The sequence below is a fragment of the Myxozyma melibiosi genome, assembly GCF_037950935.1.
Source record: "Myxozyma melibiosi strain Phaff 52-87 chromosome Unknown BZA70scaffold_1, whole genome shotgun sequence".
NCBI classification, from domain to species: Eukaryota; Fungi; Ascomycota; class Lipomycetes; order Lipomycetales; family Lipomycetaceae; genus Myxozyma; species Myxozyma melibiosi.
In genome coordinates this window covers 2,127,928-2,143,243 of record NW_027042915.1, presented here as the reverse complement: position 1 = coordinate 2,143,243, position 15,316 = coordinate 2,127,928, and the positions used below count along the sequence as shown (strand labels likewise).

Here is a 15,316-nt window from a genome sequence, read left to right as displayed (position 1 = left end):
AACCGCCCGGCCGCTGCTCGCCCGGTGGCGGCCAATCACGGGCCTCGCGCAAATCTAAGGCCGGGTAATGTTTACGTACCCGCTGCAAAACATGTACCGCATCAGCGCGCGAGCTGCAGTACCCATCCACCTCCGTCCTCACCTGCCTTCTTCCCCGTCCCGTTCGTCTCTCAGTCCCCGTTCACTTCCCGTCCCGTCCTAGCAGGCACTGCTCTGTCAGACTCCGTACTTCACATGCAGCAGTATCAGCCCCCGCAGAACCCGCAGCAGGGCCAGCAGGGCCAGCAGGGCCAGCAGCCCCTCGTCAACCATCACCTCCAGCAGCAGCAGCAGCAGCAGCAACAGCAGCAACAGCAGCAGCAGCAGCAGCCAATTCCTCCCCAGCGCGGCGTCTACTACCAACCCTACCAGTACGCGCCCACCGCGCACGCAATGCCAATGTTGCAGGCAAACTCCCTCTACTCCACCCCCCAGCCCGCCCCCTCGGCTCACCTCCAGCAACAGCAGCAGCAGCCCTCCGTCTTCAGCATGCAGCAGCACTACGCTGCCATACCCCAGCAACCCCAGCTCATGCATCACCAACCCCAGATCCAGCCTCAGCAGCAGCAGCAACCCCAGCAGCAGCAACCCCAGCTCCAGGCCCTCCCGCAGCAACACGATCTTAGCTACGACAACTACAGTCCCCGTGCTTACGAGGCAAAGCGTCCAGCGCCAATCAGCCAACAGCAGCAGCAGCAGCAGCAGCAGCATCAGCAGATCCCCCATGCCTCTCACATCCCAATGTCTCCGCTCCCCCAGCAGGCTCAGCACCAGCAGATCCCGCAGCGCCATGGCAGCATACCCCATTCGACCAGCACCGGCTCCACATTCAACTTTGACCCTCTCGATAACTCAGACATGACCAGCGTCGCTTCGACCTCGCCTGCTGGCGGCCATATTGGCAAGAAGCAAAAACTGAGCCCGTCTATGCCGATCAACAATACCCCTATGGCCATCCACTCTCCCCAGCCCCTCCCTCCACAGCAGTTGCAGCAGCAGATGCCCATGCCTCAGATGCAAATGCCGCCTCAGCAGCAGCAACAGCAGCCCCAGTCTTTACAGCAACCACAGCATCACCAGCAGCAACCGCAGCAGCCTCAGCAACAACAACCTCAACAGCAACCTCAGCAGCAGCAACAGCAGCAGCAGCCTCCGCCTCCGCCACAGCAGCAGCAGCAGACCAACGGCGCACACGGACAGGTTCCGCCCAAGCGAAATCCCCAGGCGCGAGCAACCACCTGGTCAAAGTCTGAAGAGGAGCGGTTGCGTGTTCTTGTCGAGTGCGGCACAAAATGGCAAGCAATAACCAAAGAATTCCCAAATCGAACGGCGGGTGCGATCAAGAAGCACTACTACGCCGACATGAAACACACGACCTGGAATCCGGAAGAAGACACGAAGCTCGCGGATGCGGTTAAAGAGGACGAAGAGAACAAGTGGAAGCGCATTGCTGATAAAGTCGGAAAGCCGGCAAAGGCGTGTGAAAAGCGTATGAAGGAGCTCGTCAAGACTCAGGCTCCTTCTTCCGTCTCTCTCCACCAGCTACCTCCGCCTATGGCTGCGCAACAGCAGCAAATTGTCCAGCAGGCTCCCCAGCAGATGGCTGTCCAGCAGCAAGCACAGCCTCAGTCTCAGCAGCAGCCGGTGCCTATGCAACCAATCATGCAGGGAGGCCCTCCACCGACAAGAGTATGAGAATGAAATCAATTTTTCTTTCTGTTTTACTCATTTGCGTTTGTAACTTCTTTGAGCTTATATTTCGCTGTGTGCAGTATGGTCTTGATGACTTGACTGCAGTTGTACGATACGAACATCAGGTTGTGAATGGTTTTGATTCATTTGATGCATTGTTCTAATTTTGCTTTTTGCTTTTTGATTCCTGCTTTTTTGTCAGCTTGTTTGATTTGTTATCCCACTTTGATCTTCATGTACAGATCTCGGCGGTGTCGCGTTTGTTTACCGACGCGTCGCTGATAGTGGCTGATTCATGTCTGTTTGCTCACAACCGGGCAAACGCCGATTCAAAAATGGGTCGCTGATAGTGGCTGATTCATGTCTGTTTGCTCACAACCGGGCAAACGCCGATTCAAAAATGGGAAGGGGTTGTTTGATTTTCTTCGTGTCTATAGATGTAACAATAGCTCACTTATCTTACTCATATATAAAGAATACATATCCACAAGCACGAATGTAATCAGTAACTATTTGGTGTTCAGCCTGTTCAGTGTTGTCGAAACCAAAACAACTTCTAACTTTGGGTTTAACCGTCAAAACGTGAACACAAATTTAAGGTTCAGCCAGTTTTGATTTTGTGTCTCGCTCTTCTCAACCACAAGTCCTGACAATCCTCACCTCTCCTCCTCCTCCTTCCTCCACCACCTCTCTTGATCTTGACATTGCAATGTCAAATCTACCTCCTGGCTGGAACGGTCCGGGAAGGGCCTCGGTGCCTCCTCCTCCGCCTCCCGGAGGAGCTTCTTCTCTCCCTCCTCCTCCTCCACCTCCCCCGACCGCGATGGCTCCTCCGCCACCACCACCTCCCCCAGGATCACTGCCTCCGCCGCCGCCTTCAACCCCCTCCGCAACCCGCGGCCCGCGTGATCCTGAGCTTCCCAAGCTACTTGAGCGCAAGCGCAGATGGCATCAACTTCAGAAGCAGAAATTCGCCGAAAAGCGCTCGACTACGTCCTACGTCCAGGTACAAAAGTCAGACATGCCGCCTGAGCATCTGCGCAAGATCATGCGCGACCACGGCGACATGTCTTCGAAAAAATTCGCGGCCGACAAGCGCTCGTATCTCGGCGCGCTCAAGTACATGCCCCATGCTGTTATCAAGCTGCTTGAGAATATGCCGCAGCCGTGGGAAGAAGCGCGCGACGTGCGCGTGCTGTACCATATCACCGGCGCGATCACGTTTGTCAACGAAATCCCTCGTGTTATCGAGCCCGTGTACGCCGCGCAGTGGGCGACGATGTGGCTGATGATGCGACGCGAGAAGCGCGACCGCAAGCATTTCAAGCGCATGCGCTTCCCTCCGTTCGACGACGAAGAGCCCCCGATCTCGTGGTCCGAGAACATCGACGGCGTCGAACCTCCGGAAGCTATCCAGCTCGAACTCAGCGAGGAGGAAGATTCTGCAGTTATGGAGTGGCTGTACGACGATCACCCGCTCATTGACGAGACCGAGTTCGTGCCTGGGCCGTCTTATCGCAAATGGACGCTTGATCTGCCGCAGATGTCCACTCTCTACCGTCTGGCTCGGTCGCTGCTCTCGGAGAATGAGGATAAGAATTACTTTTACATGTTTGACAAGAAATCATTCTTCACTGCCAAGGCTCTGAATGTTGCGATCCCCGGTGGTCCCAAGTTCGAGAAACTGTACAAGGACGTTGATCCCAACGACGAAGATTTCGGCGAGTTCAATGCCATCGACCGCATCATCTTCCGCGCCCCTGTTCGTACAGAGTACAGAATTGCTTATCCTCATCTGTACAACTCCCTACCTCGATCAGTTGAAATCGACTGGTACAGCGATCCTCAGAGAGTGGTTGTTCCCGAAGACCCTGCTTACCCTGCTTACTATTTCAACGCAACTCTCTCGCCAATCTCTGTTCGGAAAATTGCCCCGGAATTGAGTCATACACACGAGGACGAGATTTTCGGTGACGGAGATGAGGATGACGAGTTTGAGCTTCCGCCCTACGTTGATCCACTTTTCAGCGACGAGGAGCTGTACACCGACAACACTACCGGTGCTATTACGCTCTGGTGGGCACCCTATCCTTTCAATCGACGATCGGGGAGAATGGTTCGTGCTCAGGACGTTGCTTTGATCAAGAACTGGTATCTCGAGCATCCTCCTGCTGGGTACCCTGTCAAAGTTCGAGTTTCTTACCAGAAGCTTCTCAAGACTTATGTCCTCAACTCCCTTCGCACGCGCAAACCAAGCAATCAACGGAAGCAGTACCTGTTCAGAAATCTCAAGAATACCAAGTTTTTCCAGCAGACTACGATCGATTGGGTGGAAGCTGGTCTGCAGTTGTGTCGTCAGGGTTTCAACATGCTCAATTTGCTGATCCATCGCAAGGGCCTGACATATCTGCATCTTGATTTCAACTTCAACTTGAAGCCGACAAAGACTTTGACTACCAAAGAGCGCAAGCGGTCTCGTTTCGGAAACGCTTTCCATCTGATGCGGGAGATTCTTCGAGTCACTAAATTGCTGGTTGATGCTCAGGTCCAGTACCGACTGGGTAACGTTGATGCGTTCCAGCTTGCCGATGGTATTCACTACACGCTTAACCATCTTGGCCAGCTTACTGGTATCTATCGGTACAAGTACAAGGTCATGCATCAAATTCGGGCGTGCAAGGATCTGAAGCACGTCATCTACTATCGCTTCAATGTCGTTATCGGTAAGGGTCCTGGATGTGGCTTCTGGCAACCGTCGTGGAGAGTGTGGTTGTTTTTCTTGCGGGGCATTATCCCGCTTCTGGAGCGCTGGCTTGGAAATTTGCTGGCAAGACAATTTGAAGGACGTCATTCGAAGGGCGTGGCCAAGACGGTTACCAAACAGCGTGTGGAGTCATACTACGATCTCGAGCTTCGTGCTTCGGTTATGCACGATATCCTCGATATGATCCCGGAAGGTCTGAAGCAGAACAAAGCCAAAACCATTCTGCAGCATCTGAGTGAGGCATGGCGCTGCTGGAAGGCGAACATTCCGTGGAAGGTGCCTGGTCTGCCCGCACCGGTTGAAAACATTATCTTGCGTTACGTCAAAGCCAAGGCTGATGGATGGATCTCTGTCGCTCATTACAATCGCGAGAGAATTCGCCGGGGCGCGACCGTTGACAAAACTGTCGCAAAGAAGAACTTGGGTCGTTTGACGCGTCTGTGGCTTAAGGCTGAACAGGAGCGTCAGCACAATTTCTTGAAAGATGGGCCGTATGTGACGCCAGAGGAGGGTGTTGCCATGTATACTACGATGGTGCATTGGCTCGAAAGTCGGAAGTTCACGCCTATCTTGTTCCCTCCCTTGAGCTACAAGCATGACACAAAGCTGCTCGTTCTTGCTCTCGAGAGATTGAAGGAAGCCTACTCGATCAAGGGTAGACTGAATCAGTCGCAGCGTGAAGAGTTGACTCTTATTGAGCAAGCATACGACAATCCTCACGAGTGTCTCAGTCGAATCAAGACGTTCTTGCTGACCCAGCGAGCATTCAAAGAGGTCGGTATCGACATGATGGATCATTACAGCCACATCACTCCGGTCATCGACGTCGACCCGCTCGAGAAGATCACGGATGCCTACCTCGATCAATATCTTTGGTACGAGGCTGACAAGCGGCGACTGTTCCCTAACTGGGTCAAGCCCAGTGACTCTGAAGTTCCACCTCTTCTCGTTTACAAATGGTGTCAGGGAATCAATAACTTGACGGATGTTTGGGACGTCAGCGAGGGTCAGTGTAACGTCATGCTCGAGACCACGCTGAGCAAACTGGCAGATAAGACTGATCTGACTCTGCTCAATCGACTGCTTCGCTTGATTGTTGATGCTAATATCGCGGATTATATCACGTAAGTTTTTCCTGTTTCAACAATGTGTTGTTAAAGAATTGCTATTAACATCTCGTTTAGTGCCAAGAATAACGTCAACTTGACGTACAAGGATATGAACCACATCAACAACTACGGCATGCTTCGTGGTTTGCAATTCTCTTCCTTTGTGTTCCAGTACTATGGATTGGTTGTTGATCTTCTTCTCCTTGGTCTGCAGCGTGCCTCTGATCTTGCTGGTCCTCCCCAGATGCCGAACGAGTTCTTGCAGTTCAAGGACGAAGAGACCGAAAGTCGGCATCCGATTCGATTGTATTCGAGATACATTGACCGGGTCCACATTTTCTTCCGCTTCACGGCTGACGAAGCTCGAGAGTTGATTCAGCGCTTCTTGACAGAGCAGCCTGATCCCAATTTCGAGAACGTGGTCGGCTACACGAACAAGAAATGTTGGCCGCGCGACAGCCGAATGCGACTCATGCGCCATGACGTGAATCTTGGCCGTGCCGTCTTCTGGGAGCTCAAGAACCGACTCCCTCGCTCGATCACGACTATCGAATGGGAGGATACTTTTGCATCTGTGTACAGCAAAGACAATCCGAACTTGCTGTTTTCTATGTGTGGATTTGAAGTGCGGATATTGCCAAAGTCCAGAAATGAAGCGACAGAGTTGGCGGTGAAGGATAGTGTTTGGAGTTTGGTGAATGAGTCGACGAAGGAACGGACAGCGTACGCGTTTTTGAGAGTGGCGGCCGATGATATCGCCAAGTTCAACAATCGGATTCGCCAGATTCTGATGTCGTCGGGATCGACTACGTTTACAAAGATTGCAAACAAGTGGAATACTGCCTTGATTGCTTTGTTTACATACTACCGTGAGGCGGCGATTTCGACTGAAGAACTGCTAGACACGTTGGTTAAGTGCGAGACCAAGATTCAGACGCGTGTGAAGATTGGTCTTAATTCGAAGATGCCGTCGCGTTTCCCTCCTGCTGTTTTCTACACACCAAAGGAGCTCGGAGGTCTGGGTATGCTCAGCGCGAGTCATATTTTGATCCCTGCCTCTGATCTGCGATGGTCGAAGCAGACTGATACCGGTATCACACATTTCAGATCTGGTATGAGTCACGACGAAGACCAGTTGATTCCCAACATCTTCAGATACCTTACAACTTGGGAGTCTGAGTTTGTCGATTCGCAGCGCGTGTGGGCCGAGTATGCCATGAAGCGACAGGAAGCCAATCAGCAGAATCGACGATTGACGCTCGAAGATCTTGAGGATAGTTGGGACCGCGGTCTTCCACGCATCAACACGCTCTTCCAAAAGGATCGCCACACGTTGGCGTACGACAAGGGCCACAGAGTGCGGACTGAGTTTAAGCAGTACTCGATCGCGCGGTCGAATCCTTTCTGGTGGACTAGCCAGCGTCACGACGGAAAGCTTTGGAATCTGAATGCTTACCGTACTGACGTTATCCAGGCGTTGGGCGGAATCGAGACGATTTTGGAGCACACTTTGTTCAAGGCTACTGGATTCCCCAGTTGGGAAGGTCTCTTCTGGGAGAAAGCCTCAGGTTTCGAGGATTCGATGAAGTTCAAGAAATTGACCAACGCTCAGCGATCCGGTCTCAACCAGATTCCTAACCGACGCTTTACGTTGTGGTGGTCGCCGACAATCAATCGTGCAAACGTTTATGTTGGATTCTTGGTCCAGCTTGATTTGACGGGCATCTTCTTGCACGGCAAGATTCCTACGCTCAAGATCTCTTTGATTCAGATTTTCCGAGCACATTTATGGCAGAAGATTCACGAGAGTGTTGTCTTTGATCTCTGCGAGGTTCTTGATCAGGAGCTGTCGGTGCTGCAGATTGAGAGCGTTCAGAAGGAGACGATTCATCCTCGAAAGTCATACAAGATGAACTCGTCTTGCGCCGATATCTTACTCTTCAGCTCTTACCGCTGGAGTATTTGCAAGCCGTCGTTGCTACACGACAGCAAGGATGTTATGGATTCTACTACTGCGAACAAGTTCTGGATCGACGTGCAGCTTCGATACGGAGACTATGATTCCCATGATATCTCGCGATACACAAGAGCAAAGTTCCTCGACTACACGACCGACAGTACTAGTATCTACCCGTCGCCGACTGGTGTGATGGTTGGCATCGACTTGGCGTACAACATCTACGACGCTTACGGAAACTGGTTCCCGGGCTTGAAGCCGTTGATGCAGCAGGCGATGTCGACAATCATGAAAGCCAACCCTTCGCTGTACGTTTTGCGAGAGCGTATTCGAAAGGGTCTGCAGCTCTATTCTTCTGAGCCTCAGGAAGCGTATCTGAATTCACAGAATTACAGTGAGCTCTTTAGCAATCAAAGTGAGTGATGATGTTTATAACTTCTATGAATATGATGTGCTAACTATTATCTTTTTATTATTATAGCCCAGTTCTTTGTTGATGATAGTAATGTGTACCGAGTGACGATCCACAAGACATTCGAAGGCAATCTCGCGACGAAGCCGATCAACGGCGCGATCTTCATCTTCAACCCGCGCACAGGACAGCTGTTCTTGAAGATTATTCATACTTCGGTGTGGGCGGGTCAGAAGCGACTTGGCCAGCTTGCGAAATGGAAGACAGCCGAGGAAGTGGCGGCATTGATTCGATCTTTGCCAGTTGAGGAGCAGCCTAAGCAGCTGATTGTCACCCGAAAGGGAATTCTGGATCCACTTGAGGTGCACTTGCTTGACTTCCCCAACATCTCGATCCGTCCTTCCGAGTTGCAGCTTCCGTTCCAGGCCGCGATGAAGATTGAGAAGCTGGCTGAGCTGATTTTGAAAGCGACTGAGCCGCAGATGGTGCTGTTCAACTTGTATGATGACTGGTTGAAGACGATTTCTTCGTATACGGCGTTCTCGAGATTGATTTTGATCTTGCGAGCTCTGCACGTCAATATCGACAAGGCGAAGATCATTCTGCGACCTGATAAGAGCGTTGTGACGCTCGACCATCATATCTGGCCTTCGTTCACGGATGAAGAGTGGATCAAGGTTGAGACGCAGCTGAAGGACTTGATCCTGAACGATTACGGAAAGAAGAACAACGTGAACGTGACTGCGTTGACGCAGCACGAAGTCCGAGATTTGATTCTTGGCCAGGAGATCAAGGCGCCGTCGCAGCGTCGGCAGGAGATTGCGGACATTGACCAGCAGCAGCAGGAAGAGCAGTCGCAGTTGACTGCGGTGAAGACGAAGACGCAGAACGTGCACGGCGACGAGATCTATGTTGTGACGACGAGCAACTACGAGCAGCAGACGTTTTCGAGCAAGACAGAATGGCGAACGCGGGCGATTTCGTCGTCGAACCTGCATATGCGGACGAAGAACATTTATGTTTCGTCTGAGGATATCCGGGATGATGACGAGCAGTGCACGTATGTGATGCCGAAGAACATTCTGAAGAAGTTTATTCAGATTGCGGATCTGCGGGCACAGATTGCAGGATTCTTGTATGGAGCGTCGCCGGCTGACAACGAACAAGTGAAGGAGATCAAGTGTATAGTGATGGTGCCGCAGCTTGGAAATAACCAGGCGGTGCAGCTGCCACATACACTTCCTGAGCATGAGTTTTTGTTGAAGGGTCTGGAGCCGCTAGGATGGATTCACACGCAGGCGCAGGAGATGAGTGCGATCTCGCCGATTGATGTGACGCAGCACGCGCAGCTTATCAAAGAGCACGAGGGCGAGTGGGACGCTTCACAGTCCGTGACGATGACGGTGAGCTTTACGCCGGGGTCAGTGTCGCTGGCGGCGTATACGTTGAAGCCCGAGGGAGTTGAGTGGGGCGCGAAGAACAAGGACTTGGTGTCGACGACGCCGCAGGGGTATCTGCCTAGTTTTGGAAACAAGTGCCAGCTGTTGCTGTCGGATAAGATTATGGGATTTTTCCTTGTTCCTGTGAGTATCTGTTGATGAGATAAGAGTTTCAGAGGTGATAGTCTAACAGGATTGATATAGGAAACTGGATTCTGGAATAATGCGTTTGTGGGCGCGGGATGGAATCCGAATGCGCGATATGATTTGAAGCTTGACACGCCGCTGCCGTTCTATCATGAGATCCACCGACCGATTCACTTTACTGCGTTTAATGGTGAGTCTTTGTTTTTGATGAGTGTTCAAAGTGGAGTAAGTGCTAACAGATTTTTATAGAAATGGAGAATGATGATTTGGAGGTGGAGAGATCAGATGTATTTGCTTAAGTTGTTTGTAAGAATTGTTGTTTGATGTAAAAGTAGTAGTTAGTTGATATATAACATATATTATTTCTTTTTTTCCTTTTAATTCTAATAGAGTACAAAAATTACCAACTTTTGCCAATGGCGCCTAGAATAATTTTTTAGAGAGGGGACGAGAGGAGGAGGAGTCGAAGCAAAGACAAAGACTGGAGAGAGAGAGAGAGAGAGACAAATGAGAGATATAAAAAAAGAGGAGAGACAAACTAGACTAGACTACAAAACGGCGATGGAAAAACAACGAGAAAGAAAAGAAGGCAGGTTTGTGGATGATCACAGCAATGCTAGATCGAGGTCGAGTCGAAACAGGCAATACGGAATAAGAAAAGAAAAAGAAGAAAAGAATCTCAATATCAGACAGGGAGAGTAGAATATTGGATCACTGGCCAGCGCTGGAGAAGGCGATTACGAGAGCGTGGGGAACTCGGAAAGGTTGGCGAGGTTGACCTTGGGGGTAGGAGCAGCAGCAGGAGCAGCAGCGGCGGCGCCACCACGAGCACCACCACGGCCACCACGGCCACCGCGGCCACCGCGAGACTCTCTTGGGGGACCACGGCGGTCGGCGGGGGATCGTGGGCCGCCGCGGCGAGGGCCGGAGGAGGAGGAGGGGTCGCGGATGGGAGCGAACTTGGGCTCGAACTCGACGACGTTCTTCTCCTTCTTTGCCTTCTGCTTGACCTCCTTGGCCTTGGGCTTCGCATAGGGGTCGACGGTGACGATGTCGTCCTTGGTAGGAGCGACGGAGCCCCAGGTGGCCGGGTCCTCGCCCTCGTTGGGCTTTCTGATCTCGGGCTTGGGGCCGAGGTCGGCGGACTGGAGCTTGAGCTCCTCGAGGTACTCCTCGAACGTCTTTGAGTTGTCCTCCTCGACGGCGGGAGTGGCGGGCTCGGAGCCGGTGGCGTCGGCCGAGATCTCGGCGGCGGCGTCGGCAGACGAGGCTTGCTCGTCCTTGAGCTCGGTGGAGGCAGAGCCCCAGGACTCGGCGACCTGCTTCTGGGAGTCGCTGTGGGTGATGTTAGCATGATGAAGTAGAGGAGAGTTGAATAACGAAGACTGAGGGACATACGAAGGAGCAGCAGAGTGTCTGTCAAACTGTCTCTTACCACCACGGCCAGCGGCACCACGGCCACGACGGGCGGGAGCCGAGCCGTCTTCGGTGGGACGAGAGCGGTTGGCGGCGCGGCCGGCGGACTTGTCGCGGATGGCGGCGTCGTTTGCGTTGTTGCGGGGAGCGCGGGGCTTTGCGTTCTCGGGCTTAGCGGACTTGGGAGGAGCGTCGGCCTTCTTGGACGAAGTGGTCTGCTTTGTAACCGGGGCGACGGGGACGGGGGCCACGGTGGGCTCTTCGATGTCGTCGGCTGGAGGGTGGGTGGTTAGTAGGGGGGGTGGAGGGTGGAGAGAGAGGAGGAGGAGGTACCTAAGAGACTGAAGGGGTTCTAGAGATGAATTGAGTCAGTAAGAAGAATATAAAGAGGAGAGTCGGGGAGGAAGATGGTGATGGCCGGGGTGGGGTGGACGAGGAGGAGAGCAGGAAGAGCAGCAGCAGATCGTCCGCGGCAACACAACAATCCGAGCAAGAAGAAGAACAAATCAACTGACCTTCGAAGCAACAGACATTGCGTGTTTCTGTTTACAAGTAAAAAGCGGAGAAAAAGAGTAAAAACAGGGCTTTTTGGATGGGGAAGAAGAGAAGACGACGACGAGACGAGCGGCCGAAGAAGTTTTTTTTTATTTTTATTTTTTTATTTTTTTAATTTTTCTTTTTCTTTTATTTCAGCCCGCAGCCCGCAGCCCGCCGCAGCTCTCAGTCCGCTCAGCCCAAACAAGCAGTCACACAACCACGTGATGTACTTACATAAGCACTTATTAATAGCTGCACAAACGCGACAACGGCGAGTGCTCTGTTGACACGCGTGTGTTGAGCGGAGACCACAACGAGGGGGCGCCTCCTCCTCGCTGCTTCCTCACCGCTGCTTCCTCGTTTTTCTTCTTCTTTTCTTCTCTTTCCTCTCGTCGCTGTTTCTTTTATACTTCCTTGATTATCACCATCATCTCTCTTCTTCTTTACTCAACTCCCTCCTCCTGATAATCTACTTCATCTCACCATGCCCTTCGCATCAAACAACCCCTTCCGGCCTCGCGCGACCGAGATGATGCCCTCCCGCTCAGCGCCCTCCCCCTTCGCCTCCAAAAATCCCTTCCTCGACGGCAGCTCCTCCAGCATCAACTCCTCGCCCATCTCTTCCGACTTCTTCGGCGCTGCTCCCGCTCCCCTCGTCTCCCCCGTCAACACCGGCTCCGGGGGCTTATCCACCCGCCGGGCCTCTGAAGATCTGCCTTCCCTCCTCGTCGAGTTTGGCGACAACTCAAACAACATCAACAACAACCGCGCCGTCTTTGCCTCCTCCACCGGCTCTTCCTCCGGCATCGGCCACATGGTCAAGAGCAGACCGGCCCCGCCGCCTCCGCCGCCTCCTCCGCCGCGCTCCACCGCGAGACGGGTATCCGAATCCGACTCGGATCCGTTCGCTGACCGCTCGTCCTCTCGCTCGCACCGCCATGCCTCCTTTGCCGCTGGCTCTTCGCGCTCGTCTCAGGCTCAGCACCAGCACCATCACCGCAGCCAGACCGCCAACGCGCCCTCGTCCACAGTCCTGCCCTCGTCCAGCAACGGCACATCCGGTCGTCACGGCCGCTCACACCACCATCACACCAAAAGTGCCTCGCCCTCTTCGAGACAGCAAAACGGCACCAGCAGCAGTAGCAATAACAACTCCTCCAGCAGCGGCCACAAATCCAAACGCTCGTCCTCGCAAAAGGGCCCGCTCGACACCATCGACCGACTCGATGTCACCGGTATCTTCGGCACTGGCTTCCACCATGACGGCCCCTTCGACGCCTGCAACCCGCACCGCAACCGCATCGACAAAAAAGCGCCGATGCTCGCCTTCCCCGCGGACTCGGAGAACAACTCGCTCGGCGCGCCGGCACACCTGCTCGCCCACCGCAAGGGTGTATCGGCTGCGGCTGCGACCGCCGTCGACGGCATCGTGGGCGACCCTGTCGGCAGCTTCGACGTCACTGCAAAAACTAATCCTGTGCACGGCGAAGTCTCGCTCGGTCTGGGCTCGACCACGTTCTTTGAAGGAACGCCTGCCTCGCGCGCGGCCATCAACAGCAGTAGTAGCAACAGCAAGAGCCACCACGACAACACCATCGATTTCTCAAAAGCAGGCGGCAACGGCGACCAACCCCCGTCCTCGGGTCTCACCCGCAAGCGGTCGATCGTGCAGCGTCTGCGCAGCAACTCCGCCGGCCGGGATCACTACGCGCGACCACCGCCCATCAACACCGCGTACGCAAACACCTCCGCGGGTTCGCGACACCACTCCGCCGACGACTCGCGGCTGCCCTCGGCCATTATGGAGGAAGACGGGCACGACGGACTGATGCCGCCTCCTGCACCGCGAATGGTCAGACAGGTCTCATCGCCTGCGTCGTCGACTTCTGCTACTTCTGCCGCCGCGGCCGCAAGCCGGTCGCCCACTGGAGACGCGCCCCCGCTCACGCTCTTGAAGAGAGTGCGGTCTTTGAAGGTCGGCTCCAGCCGACGAAAGGAGTAAAAGACTACTCTCCCTTTTTTATTTTTTTTTACATTTTCATTTTTTCCCTCTATTTATATATATTGTTCCCGGACGATTGAATCTTACCGGGTCTGTGTTTTGATAACTAAGTAGAAGTGTTGATGATAAATGATGATGACTACGATTATGAAGGTAATAATACTCTTGTTTTTGATATCTGTGTGTGTTTATTCCCTCTTGTTGACGGTCGTCTTTAAGTTGCTGCGTGCAAGGCCATACAGAAAAAAGAAACCCGGTATATATAGTTGTTTTGCATGCACGGAGCAAAGCGCAAGAAGCGCGCGACAAAGCAATGCGTCTGGAGTGTACAAAGGAGATTTGGTATATAGTTTTTTTTGTTACCTTTTATAAAAAGCGTTTTTACTCTATGTTGTGTATTCTACGTAGTTACTTGTTTTCAATGACCAATAAGTAGAATTAAACCATATCATACATCAAGGACAGAAGTGATGATCACCTGTCGGAAAGCATTTGCTTTCATTTCAATGTTCACAAAGAGAGAAAGAAGAGAGAAAGACAAAGAGAAAGAGCAAAAGAGAAGAGAAAAAAAAGAAGTGAACCACCTGTGCTTTTCAGAGGACAGAGGATAGTTGGAAAAAAGGGGGATCCGCAAACCGAAAAGAAACATCACTGGTTTGTTACACCTCTGAACTCTTGATTTTGCTATTTACAATCTAGCAAGGGAGGCAGCGCCAGCGACGAAGCTCGCGACAAGAACACCAACGACAGCCTTGACGACGGTGAAGTCGCCCGCGGCAGCGAGCGGCGAGGCAGCAGAGGACGCGCTCTGGGTCGCGACGGCGGAGGACGCGGCCTCGGAGGACTCGGCGGCAGAGGAGCCGGCGGCGGCGGAGGAGGAGGCGCTGGTGGCGGACGAGGAGGCACCGGCGCCGCCGGTGGTCGAGGTCGCGAGCGAGGACGAGGCAGCCTTGGAGGAGGAAGCGGACGACGAGGCGGCGACCGAGGAAGACGCGGAGGAGGAAGGCTCAGCGGAGGAGGAAGGCTCGGCGGAGGAGGACTCGGCGGCAGATGTGGAGGAAGCCTCAGCGGTGGAGGAGGCCTCAGCGCTGGAGGAGGCCTCAGTCGAGGAAGCCTCGGCGGAGGTCGCGGCGGAGGACTCGGCGGCGCTGGTGGCAGAGGAACCCGAGGCACCGGCGAAGGTAGCAGTGTTGACGGAGAGAGTGACGCCGGCGGAGTCGCAAAGGCTCTGGGCGTAGTCTAGGGCCGCCTGCCAGTCGGACTGCGCGCAGGAGGAAGCAACGCAGGAGGTGACGGCGTCGATGTAGGCGTCAGATTTGCAGAGACAGTCGACGGAGACGGACGAGCAGCCGGAGGAGGAGAGCGAGCCCGAGAGACAGGTCGTGGCGCAAGAGGGGGCCTCCTGGGCGGCGACGCGCGCGAGAGAGGAAAGGCCGATGGCCGAGATGGCGGAGACAAGGGTGAAGGTATGCATTGTGGAGCGGGGTTGGTTTGGATATAAACGAGAGATGTTACAGATGGAGCAATGGAAGTAATAGCAGGCTGAACAAGCGGAAGGAACCAAGGGAGAGGGCAACGACCAGGCTTTATATAATAAGGCAGGACCGGCAGCGGCGGAGAGGAGGGCAGAATTAATTTACGCTCCAAAACGCAACAAGGAGCGAGAGAGGTAAAAAGCCTTGTTGCCATGCTGAGCGGCGGGCGGCGTGTGAATTCGCGGAGAGCCCACGAGGATCGACGGTCGGCTCCGGATCTGGCGAGTGGCAGACAGCAGCAGCACATGCCCGCCCTCCGCCCAATTT

At 53.6% G+C, this 15,316-nt stretch overlaps 5 protein-coding genes across 5 annotated transcripts; 3 read left to right on the top strand and 2 right to left on the bottom strand.

The window, feature by feature from the left end:
- The first annotated feature begins 613 nt into the window (after nucleotides 1-613).
- BZA70DRAFT_272435 (uncharacterized protein) lies at nucleotides 614-2,221 on the top strand. Its single transcript, XM_064911650.1, has one exon. The coding sequence runs from the start codon at nucleotides 781-783 to the stop codon at nucleotides 1,732-1,734; it is 954 nt and encodes a 317-aa protein (XP_064770919.1). The 5' UTR covers nucleotides 614-780; the 3' UTR covers nucleotides 1,735-2,221.
- Nucleotides 2,222-2,364: 143 nt separating this feature from the next.
- BZA70DRAFT_272432 (pre-mRNA-processing-splicing factor 8) lies at nucleotides 2,365-9,896 on the top strand. The gene is made up of 5 exons (XM_064911649.1): nucleotides 2,365-5,619; nucleotides 5,680-7,976; nucleotides 8,043-9,556; nucleotides 9,617-9,749; nucleotides 9,809-9,896. Exons 1-5 carry the CDS (start codon nucleotides 2,441-2,443, stop codon nucleotides 9,856-9,858), a joined length of 7,173 nt encoding a protein of 2,390 aa, XP_064770918.1. The 5' UTR covers nucleotides 2,365-2,440; the 3' UTR covers nucleotides 9,859-9,896.
- BZA70DRAFT_272429 (uncharacterized protein) lies at nucleotides 9,897-11,668 on the bottom strand. The gene is made up of 4 exons (XM_064911648.1): nucleotides 11,491-11,668; nucleotides 11,309-11,327; nucleotides 10,958-11,249; nucleotides 9,897-10,894 (listed from the first exon to the last, which is right to left on the bottom strand). Exons 1-4 carry the CDS (start codon nucleotides 11,506-11,508, stop codon nucleotides 10,297-10,299), a joined length of 927 nt encoding a protein of 308 aa, XP_064770917.1. The 5' UTR covers nucleotides 11,509-11,668; the 3' UTR covers nucleotides 9,897-10,296.
- A 191-nt stretch (nucleotides 11,669-11,859) lies between these two features.
- On the top strand, nucleotides 11,860-13,892 carry BZA70DRAFT_272428 (Pal1 cell morphology protein-domain-containing protein). The gene is made up of 2 exons (XM_064911647.1): nucleotides 11,860-13,667; nucleotides 13,734-13,892. Exon 1 carries the CDS (start codon nucleotides 11,997-11,999, stop codon nucleotides 13,512-13,514), a length of 1,518 nt encoding a protein of 505 aa, XP_064770916.1. The 5' UTR covers nucleotides 11,860-11,996; the 3' UTR covers nucleotides 13,515-13,667; nucleotides 13,734-13,892.
- A 37-nt stretch (nucleotides 13,893-13,929) lies between these two features.
- BZA70DRAFT_272426 (uncharacterized protein) lies at nucleotides 13,930-15,066 on the bottom strand. Its single transcript, XM_064911646.1, has one exon. The coding sequence runs from the start codon at nucleotides 14,986-14,988 to the stop codon at nucleotides 14,203-14,205; it is 786 nt and encodes a 261-aa protein (XP_064770915.1). The 5' UTR covers nucleotides 14,989-15,066; the 3' UTR covers nucleotides 13,930-14,202.
- Nucleotides 15,067-15,316: the final 250 nt, after the last annotated feature.